At 38.9% G+C, this 10,727-nt stretch overlaps 1 protein-coding gene across 1 annotated transcript; it reads right to left on the minus strand.

Moving 5' to 3' along the window:
* Positions 1 to 1,862: 1,862 nt before the first annotated feature.
* On the minus strand, positions 1,863 to 10,026 carry LOC110054326 (aspartate--tRNA ligase, cytoplasmic-like). The gene is made up of 20 exons (XM_020760708.2): positions 9,781 to 10,026; positions 9,607 to 9,700; positions 9,226 to 9,255; positions 8,728 to 8,785; positions 8,464 to 8,556; positions 8,262 to 8,364; positions 7,403 to 7,505; positions 6,974 to 7,048; positions 6,647 to 6,703; positions 6,017 to 6,128; positions 5,608 to 5,655; positions 5,382 to 5,468; positions 5,074 to 5,165; positions 4,922 to 4,977; positions 4,304 to 4,372; positions 3,764 to 3,841; positions 3,517 to 3,640; positions 2,994 to 3,105; positions 2,428 to 2,499; positions 1,863 to 2,146 (listed from the first exon to the last, which is right to left on the minus strand). Exons 1-20 carry the CDS (start codon positions 9,951 to 9,953, stop codon positions 2,055 to 2,057), a joined length of 1,728 nt encoding a protein of 575 aa, XP_020616367.1. The 5' UTR covers positions 9,954 to 10,026; the 3' UTR covers positions 1,863 to 2,054.
* Between the last annotated feature and the right edge of the window lie 701 nt (positions 10,027 to 10,727).

The following is a 10,727-nucleotide window of genomic DNA, read 5'->3' on the forward strand; positions in this document are numbered from 1 at the left end:
GCCATATCCTAAAGCTACCATAAATTACCGTCGCGAGTGAGCTAACAATCCTTCTCAAATCACCCGAATGCGGCCCTCCGACATCGCTGGTACTCTGCAACAAACGTTGCTCAGAGGAAGTAAGATGTGATCTAGCGGCAATTTGTGGAGAATAGATGGTCTACATATTCCATCTGAGGAACAGTTGATAGAGTGAAGTTTAAACCGCTGATTGATATGATTTGTGATAAGCTGATCTTACAGAGGTCATTATTTCCTGACTTTGTTTTGAATTGAATCATACTGGTCGGATCAGATTATAGGTCAAATGTCTAACTCTTCCGAAATTCCACCGCAAAATCCCCCTGACAGGGAAAAGGAAATTTGTTTTGATATAGATGCTTATTGAGATCTCGTGGTTCCGGCTTCGACGCCACACCTGTACCTCGAGGGTCCTGGAGAAATCCCACGAGAAATCCTAAGGGTACTCCCTATAATGGACTATACGGGGAGGCTCCGCCCAATAGGGAACCTTTTCAGACTGGAGACATAGACATAAACGCACAGATATACGAGGGTACAGCTTTCACCAGCTGAAGCATACAATAGGCCCTTTGCAGCTAAGCCATCACGTGACCTATTTTTCATAAAATTATGGGCTGTAACTTAACGAATGCCAGAAATGGAAAAAGCATGTCGAAAATATCAAAATGGCCAAGTTTGAGGCCCCCATCATTTAAAGAAGGAGATTTTATGACGGTCCGCATTTTTAAAAGAATAAGAAGATTTGTGTGGAAAAAGTTGCTGGAGAGCAAGACCTAGCTCTCCAGCAACATTTTGCGGACAAATCCTCTAAATTTTCGGAAAATTTAAACCGTCGTATAAACTTACTTCTTAATTTTAGGGGCCTCAAACTTGGCCATTTAAGTATTTTCGATGCGCTCTTTTCATTTCTGGCATTCTTTAAGTTATAGCCCATAATGTAAAATTTTTTTAGGAAAAATTTGGTCACGTGACCCCAGCTGCAAAGGGCCTATCGAGTAGCAAAAAAAATTTGTCATTTAGGTATTCGAGGCCTTTTTTAAGGAGGTGCGAGGGCCTTTTCTGGGTTTGAAACTAACGATTTAGGGATTTTTAAGAGTAGAAATCTTCCGGTTGAGCTTTTCGGGTAAAAAGATTTTAGCAGGACTTTCTTAGGGTCGGGATTTCAAAGGGGTAACATTTTCCATAGAAGATATATGAAAAGATCACTTTTTCTGTCAAAAATGATTTATAAATAGGAAAGGATTTGGACCTCTAGACACGGAACGTCCGCGTAGAAAACTTTATGAAGCATTCCCCGGAAACAAATCTCATGTATCACCGTAGCATTGCTTACAATATTTTCTATCGACGCGGGCACATTGCAATTTTTTCGACCCCAGGGCTAGTAAGTTTGATAACATAGAATCAAAATGACGAGCATAAGCCAAGCCAACCGAGTAGCCAAGAACAAAAAAAAAAAATACAAAAAAAAAAAACAAAAAAAACGAAGGGCTATTCATATCTTTTGCTTTCAAAGACGAAAGACCTTAAATAAACAAACAGAACGACCTGTTTGGCTTAGTCTTCAGAGACAGAGAGTCAGAAGAGACGCAGAAAATAGCTGTAAGGTACAAAAACAAAGACGAAAAAGCGCGCAAAGAACTAGTGATAAATTAAGCTTACAGTTGCAAGAAAGAATGGACATGGCTGGGTAAATTTTCGACGGTTTAGGAACAACGAAGTTAGAATTTTAACGATGCGCCGTCAGTCACGTGTCTTTGAACAAGTGTTGTGTTCCGTCGAAAATTCGCCCGAAAACGTCTCTGGCGGAAAGAAGTCACACAGCAGAAAATAACAGGTAGTTTAAGCGCATTCTGATTTATTTTGTTAAACTGTTGACACAGTTGGAGATAACAAATATTAGCGCGTCTTTTAAAACAGATACTACAGCATTTTATGAAGTATTACAATTTATGAAAATTGGACTGATTCGCAGTGAATCTTCTTTGCCGAAATTTGATTGGCTGTCTCCATATTTGGAGTGCTGTCATTCATGGGGTGAGACGTTTGGGGTCACGTGGGAACATGGAGCTCTTCCTGACATTGTGAAGATCCAGGTACAACATGACCACTCGCTCAAGACCTGGGAGGGGAGGAAGAGGACAAGAGTTAACGTAGAAACCAATCAAAATACAATTATACACGCAAAATAAGTTAGTAATGTTAAGATTGAGGTCTATGTAAAAGCAAAACACTAAACTACAGCTTTTACATAGCGACAAAAACCAGGGGGGGAAAAAGATTATGACTTCGTAGCAGTATGGGCCAATCATAATTGGTGTAAGATCATTTGGAGAGCATGGAGCCAATCAAAGTTGACGTAAAATCAATGCAGTACGTTAGTTGTTAATTTTGACAGCTTACCTATTCCTCCGCCACCGTGTGGAGGCGCACCAAAACGAAATGAGTCAATATACGCCTTGATCTTCTCTAGATCTAAACAAAGAAAGGAAAAGTAAAACTGGGAGTTCAAATATGTACTGCTCAAAAACTTTACAAAACGTCTGCATACATGCCAAGTGATCTGTCAGGCCGGAGCTTATCTCAGTTTCTGTAGCATGAAGCAACTAGGAGAATTTCTACTGGATGGGATGGTAGTCCCCCAGCATTAGGCTTGCTGGTACCCATTTATACACCTGGGTGGAGAGAGGCACTATGAGAGTAAAGTGTGTTGCCCAAGAACACAACACAGTGTCTGCATCCAGGGCTTGAGCTCAGACTTCTTGATCAGGAGACAAGCAACCATGAGGCCACCGCACCTCCACAATTAACACTTACTGTCTTTTATTTAGGAAAAGGGAAAAGGAAAAAGTAAAACTTAGAGTTTAAATATCATTTTAGTGCTCAAACAACTTCACAAACTGGGCTTCAAAGTTAAGAGCCACGTTGATAATTGACTGGAGGATAGAGAGCTTAACCACATGGCTTACCTATTTCATGGTGCTTGGCCCTCTCAGTCAGCAGGGCAGGGTCATGCACTCGCTGAGCTCCGCTGAGCACTTCCTCTCCTCGCATGAACATGTCATAAGAGTTGCTCCACTCCTAATGAGCACAAAATGAATGTACACAATTGGTATTGTAAATGCACCTTAGCCTGTAGGGTTTGTACAAAGTATGCTATTGTTGCACAAGTTGAATTATGTACCATTTCCACACAAATGTTCTCTATTTTGGCAGTAACTTGTGGCACACAAGCTTGCACAACCAAAAGAAGTGTCCAAGAGCCTCCCTTTAGAGCCCCTGCTACCTCCCCGGTTGTCCCAGGCCCTCTTGTCACTTAAGCAGTCCTAGTTGTTCATAGTGCCTCCTTCCTTATCCTATCATCATAGATCCTCAATACAGACAGAGGAACAATTACTGCTGAATCTGACAATTCAGGGCCATCCCAGTAATGGAGGGTGGCAATCTTCCTAGCTGTCAAAGAAAATCTTACTAAAAGAAAATTGTACTCACTGGATTGTGCGGGTCTGGCATGGTATAGAACGGTCTGACACACAGTGGATACTTGTCCAAAATGAAGAAGTCAGTGTCATATTTCTGTTTGACAAGTTTGCCCAACAGCTTCTCATTTGGAGTACTAAAATGAAAAAAAGACAGATTGGAATTTCACAGAAATTTACCCCAAACTCGCTTCATACAACAACAAAAAAAAACAGAAATAGGCTGTTGTCATAAACCAGGTACACATCAGGTCATTTACCTAAGATCTTCATCGTAGTTCATGTCAATTCCAGCTTCCCTCAACATGTCAACTCCTTCACGGTATTGCAGAACCAAGCTAAACGGAAAAGAACAATAACCACACTAAAGCAAAATAAAACATATTGAAAGGTCATATCTTAAAAAACAAGGAGAACAGTGCTCTTATATGGCTTCTTACCCTACAGTGTGCGCTTCAGATTTTCAGGCAAAACAGCTTAAAACAAAGACTCTTTAGCATTGATTAGAACCCTAGCCCTAACCCTATCCAGTTACTCCCTGAAGACACTACTTCAGTCATGAGGCAATATATATGTACTGTCATCCTGCTGGCCTTATTTCCCAAAAACACACCAAGCAATTAATCAACAACCATTTGATTTCTCTTCTCCCCACTCCCCCACCCCACAACCACGAGTAACTTATAAAATAAGTAGTTTTCAATATTGGTAAAACAAATAGGAAAACAATAAAAATATTCAAAATTTAGAGACTTTTTTCCCAAAAAGTCATTGAACTAGTGCAAAGTTTCACAGCAAACCTTGGTTCCAAGAACTTGAAAGGTTCACTTGGGTATTGCTTCTGCACTTTTGCAATGTCTTCAGCATATCTGCCAAAGCAAAAGTACAATTTTATTCTATATCCAAAATAAATGGAAGATGCATGTATGTATAGCCTATGGGTTTCCACTGCAATGTAAAGAGCATCTAAGACTAAAGGAGGAAAAAGTCTGGGAGGGACTCCCAAATGAAAAGATCAGGGATGCTTGCCATCTGGCTTAGGGGTATAAATCATGGATGCTGGTCTCAATTAGGATGTTCACAGTGAAACAAAACTATTTTTAGCAGCCAAAGTATCTTTTAGGGTGCACTCAAAGAGATAATAATGAAAAAACCCCACTTATTTCCATCTTCATGCTTAATTTCTGCTGGTTTTATCTTTTAGCGGTCAAATCAAGCTGGATCCATGCTCAGATTGGTCTTCTTTAGAGGTTTAATTCAAATTTTTCCGATGAGCATCCCCGACCTTTTTATACGGGAGTCCCCTCCAGTGGAAAAATGTCTTTTTGGACCTGGCTTCTGTTGAAGTGAGAGGATCTTTTTTTGTATAAAACAAAACCTTAAGATACATAGATTAATCAACATAACATTGTCATTACCTGTCACGCAATCCTTTAAAAATATGAACAAATGTACGACCAATCATGTCAATCACCTGGGATGGAAGACAAAAGAAACTAAGATAAGTTTTCATTGTCAGTCATGACATATGAAGACCAATGATGAAGAATGAGACGAGTAAATAACTGACCTCATGGTAGTGTTCATTGAAAGTCATCTCGATATCAAGGCCAATGAACTCTGTCAAGTGGCGGTGTGTGTTGCTGTCCTCAGCACGGAAAACTTAAAATCAGAATAAAAGACTTACTGTAAGCCATAATCAAGACAATTAGTGTGGAAAACCAAAAACAACAGCTTTCTTTTTTGTCTCTGTTTGTCTGCCTTTCTGTCTGTCTGTCTGTCTGTCTGTCTGTCTGTCTGTCGGTCTGTCTGTCTGTCGGTCTGTCTGTTTGTCTGTCTGTCTTTCTGTTGGTCTCTCTGTCTGTCTGTCTGTCTTACCTGAACCAATGGTGAAGACTCTGTCAAAGTCAGCACAAAGTACCATCTGCTTGTACAGCTGAGGGGACTGAGCAAGATATGCCTTTCCTGCGAGATGTCAGATAAAAAAAATAACTACAATTAAACTAGGCAGAAAGTTTCAAGATTGACAAAATTTCCTTGATCACACATTTCCAAGGCCATGAGGAAATACACAAGACTTGAAATTTAAAATTATTTTAATTACCTTTAAAGTAAGTAACTTCAAAAACATTGGCACCTCCTTCACTGGCAGCTGATGAAAAAGAAAATCACCAATATTACTACATCCTCACAGACATATAAAAGTCTATAAAAATCATGTATTTTACTGTTCACTGAAGCAATGCTCATCTTAAGCAACATCACTGTATCTGTCTACCCAATAACCAGGTTAACCCAGCCTGCTCCCTTTGATCTAATTTTTGGCTCACCCTAAAAACCATCTTGTTCCTCTTGTGACCATACAATTGTGCCAGGGAATTTGATGATCATTCAACTAATAAAACTCCTTAACCAATTGGCTAATGATAACATTGTTTTGTAGACATAAGAAAAAGAAATAGAAATATTTTGTTTCATCAAAGGGATTTTGTTTCAAATGGCTCAAATCCAACCTGAGATGATCTTAGGAGTGTGAACTTCATGGAATCCCTGAGATGCGAGAAACTCTCGGAATAAATGGCAGACACCAGCTTGAATGCTGAAAACAGCTTGGTTGGGAACAGTCTGCAAAAGAGAATATTTTTTTCTTACTATTTTAAGGCCCAAGATATTACAGAACAGATGATAACTGATTTCATGGTGCATAACAAACCAATTTTTCGGCAGCTGTAACTATGATCTACTAGCCTAAAAGCCACTCTCATTAGCTAGCCCCAACCATCCCCAATAATTTTGTCTCATTCCACCTATAATTACTTGAATTCCCTCAAACATTTTCTGAATAAACTTTAGTAGCTCATTGGGCAAGCAAAGCTGGGATGGAATCATCTAGCCAGACTGCAAAATCGAGAAGCCCCAGGCTATAGGACATGACTTTCTTTACACACTGAATAAGGGTGTTGGAATATGGACAGGACTGTAGTTCTAAAGTTCTAAGCCTGGTTATTGCATTATTTTATTCTTTGTTCCTGGGTAAGACACTTTGTGTGTAATACCCACGTCCTGTAATCTTGCATCTTGCGTCATTAATGTGAAGTATTTTTCTGTGATTAAAACTACAATAATGTAATAACGCACTGTACCCTAAGGTCGATTATTCTGTTATCCAAGCGAGTGTCCTGGTTTACATGGGCTTGCTCCTGAAAAGTGGAAAATTATGGAGACCTCATAAAGAAGTTACAATTACTGCCATTTAAATGGTAGTAACAGCTTCCATTTCCAGAAAGACATGTACCCTACCCAAGATACATAAATTGCATTTTGTCATTGACATGTGAGCAAGTAATAACCAACCAGAATGAAAAGTCAATCCAGCTAAACCCATTTGTAACAAATCATTGCTAAAACACACAATAAATGCTTTTACAAACTGTTGCACAGAGCTAATAGAGAGCCCTAGAAGCACTAACCTCATCTGTTTCAGGGCGAGAGGCATCATCGATCTGGAGAGGCAGCCTTGGCTCAGCCAGACTAACAACAAATATCTACAGGCACAAAAAATGGCAATGAAGTCACAAGATGCCATAATTACTCTGAATTTGAATAAGATGCTTGATTTACAGGGATTGAGGATCTTCACATGTAGTCAGTGAGATAGGTGATTGAAACACAATCAAATATTTATAGAGATTCATCTGTTTGAGACATGACTCATAGCATTTTTTCAAGTTATGTATACTCACAGGGCTCGATATTGTGACCAAATTTTTTTCACTGGAGACTAACTTTTCACGCTTTTCAATGAAACACTTGTGCTAGCAACTAAATCTGAAAACTAGGAGCCAGCTGGCCCCAAGGTTTTTTTCCTGGAAGTCAAGCCCTGACTAAGTAACATCAACCTTATCAACAGAGATCTCCACATCCTCTTGTGAACAGCTCTGGATCTTCTGAGCAGCAGATTTTATTTCACCCTCGACATCAACGATGGACTCTTTATTTATCCTGTAAATGAAAACCCAATCAGAAATCAAGACACAACAGACAGATAACACAAATGTTGCTAGCTCAAAATCACCTAGAGCTTTGTCCGCGTTGAAATAAGTTTTTACTAGAGGTACTGATCACCAGGTCATATTTATTTCACAGTTGATTGTAAAGCAATTCAAACAAATTTGTCAGACTGAATGGTGCACACATTCAGAATATAATCCTACCATTTTGTGGTACCGGTATTTATCTAGAACACTTGCAATCACATTACAATAATTTGATAAAATTCTGATACTTGACAACAACCACAAAAATAAAAGACAGTTCCTGTACAGGATAGTCCCTAATTCAGCTATATAATATGTAACAAATTTTCATTCTTCATCAGACCATATTCAACAAGGATCTGCTTGTAGAATGTGAACAAGAGAGCAAGGGTACCAGCATCATGCAGAAAGGGAGAGAGACTCTATTTCTAAGACAGCACTCCACTGGACACAGGAGGGCAGGCGGAAGCAGGGTAGACCCAAAAATACACGGTGACCCACTATAAAGAAAGAGATGAGGGGCTTCCAAGGGTCACAGCAGGAGCTCCATCCAAAAACTGGTTGGGGACAGACAGCTGTGGAGATCCTTTGTTGCTGCCCTGTGTGCCAGTAGGCATGACAGACAGTGAGAGGCAAATTTTCAGTCCTGATAATGATGGTGGATACACTGAGATGCCCAATAACATATTTATTGTTTATCTTATACAGTTTTAGAACTTACCCTGTTGCAAACTTAACCATTCCTTTACTGATAACGTCATTAACAGCACAAATTCCTTGAACAGTGTACTGACGATCACGTAAAATCATAAAGCATTGCTTCCCTTAAAAAGATGAGAAAATTAATGTTGGATTATTTAAAATTTTAAGAATATGATATTATTTGGAAAGAATTGATTTTATCACACATACAAGACCTTTACCTGTTCCTCTTGTGGTGTGAAGTCGTGCCCTAACTAAGACTCTTTTACCAACAGACTCGGCAGTCAGTTCTTTCACTTTGGTCCACACTCTGGCTGTTAAGATAAAAAAAAAAAAATCAGTGAGTCTTGTAGCATAACTTTATACCTTAATGCTCAATTTTTATTCTTGACAAATGTATTCATGAGTTGACAAATGACAAAAAAATGCATAACAGGTGTACACACAGAATTAAATGGATATAGTGCTGAAAAATATTTTCTTACATGTTTTCTCCTGAGATTGAGCCATAGGAAGGATAGCATAGCGATCTTTTGCATAATCCTGATTGGAAATACAAATTAAATACATTTAGAAATAAAATGAATAAATGTGGCACATAACAAATGGACTATCCAAATTGCTAGATTACATTTAATTATATACCTAACCATTTTAATCTCGTTCTCATTCACAAGATTATCTACCTCAAGCATTCAAAGTTCACATGCTTTTAACTACATAATAGATAAACAAAGAAACAAACAAATAAATAAATAAACAAACAAAGAAATAACATGTCTATATTCACGATAAAATACATATCACATTATTGCAAAAGTTAGTTATTTTAAAAATTCTATAATTAACCTAAATATAAGTTTATTGCAAACTATGAATTAAGTGCTAAGTTAAGTTATATTTTAAAGCTAATCTATTAATTAAAAATAACTATAATTCTTGAAGCACTCAGTATTAACTAATAATTGTAACATTCTTACTACCTCAGCATCTTTGGCATCAGCCTCTGCAGCCTAGGAATAAATAATAAAATGGAAATTTAAATGTATTCTCATTTTAAGATCCTGATATGTTTTAAAGGTCAGGTGCCAATAAGCAATTAACAGGTCAATTGATACAACTGTACAAGCCTCGTCACCAAAGAGGTGGAAATCTTAGCAAGGCGCCTGATAAAATTACCAGACTATAGTCATTTTAAAAAGTACATAAAAAACAACTACAAGATTATCTTCACGAGAAGTCTTCGATTCTTCATTACAGGAAGATTCTTTGGCGATCGAATAACAGGTTTCTACATATTTTTAAGCAGAAAAATAAGTGATGGTCACTTCCGCTCCCCTTGAAATATTTCACTAAAGTAATACCTGTTTTGCCTCTCTTTCGGCCTTCTTCTTCTCTTTTTCCTTTTCTTTTTCCATCTTCTTTAAAGCCTTTTTAGACAGGGGCTGGCCATCGGGTCTGAAACCAAAACAATCCGTAGATATTTACGTGTGGATGTTCATTTGGCCAAATAATTGTCGAACTCATTAACTCCTTACCCCAAAGTTGCTTTTTCGTCCGCAGGCGGCCCTCCGATTCCATTTTCTGCTGACATTATCAACGGTGTTCTTATGATGAAACGCTTAAAACCCAAAGGAGGCCTATTTCTTCCTATGAGAGCGATTGTTCGTGACGTCCTCGCAAGAAAGTGGGTCACCCGCCACGATAGCATGCAAAGAAAGGTCCTTCACCTCGATCACACGAGGCAAATATTTCGCCAGGCGTAACTGACCGGGTCTCGTTCCAGGACTCTTTTGGTAGACACGTGACGTAAAATCCACCAAAATATATAACATAATATCAAGGCGCGTACGCTAGTTCCCAAAGGCTGGTTTTCACCAGTGACGGAGTCGGAGTCGGAGTCGAAGTCGTATTCAGAGACGTAAGAGTGCTTACGACCTAGTGAAAATCGAAAATCGGAGTCGTAAGCAGAGTCATAAGCTCGACGGAATCGGAGTCGGAAGAATCAGAACGTTTCCATTTCTTCCGATTCCGTCTACGACTCCGTCGGTGTCTGGAAAACTCGCATAGCGAATAGCGAATGGTTGCGAATAGCGAATAGTTGCGAATAGCGAATAGTTGCGAATAGCGAATAGTTGCGAATAGCGAATAGTCCGAATAGCGAATAGTACGAATAGTCTCGAATAGTGTGAACAGTGGCGAGCAGTCTCGAATAGTGGCAAATAGTGGCAAATAGCAAATAGGGTACCCAGTATCTCGCAGTCAACCTCGCAGCAGCGTAGGATGGGATTTTCCCGCTAAAAAGCACGGACGCTTATCAGGACAAAAGGTGTTTCTAAACGTAATTTATTCTGTTTTAACCGCTGCGTAAATAATACGTCTTTATTAGGTTATCCTCACCCTTGCGTTTTCTTTTTTCTTAATGTCGGCTATGGACAGCCCTAGCCTGAGTCCGGAGAAGAATTCGAAAAGATAATAAATTCAC

This window comes from Orbicella faveolata, unplaced genomic scaffold (assembly GCF_042242905.1).
Source record: "Orbicella faveolata isolate gen_17 unplaced genomic scaffold, um_ofav_v1 contig_13, whole genome shotgun sequence".
NCBI lineage: Eukaryota > Metazoa > Cnidaria > Anthozoa > Scleractinia > Merulinidae > Orbicella > Orbicella faveolata.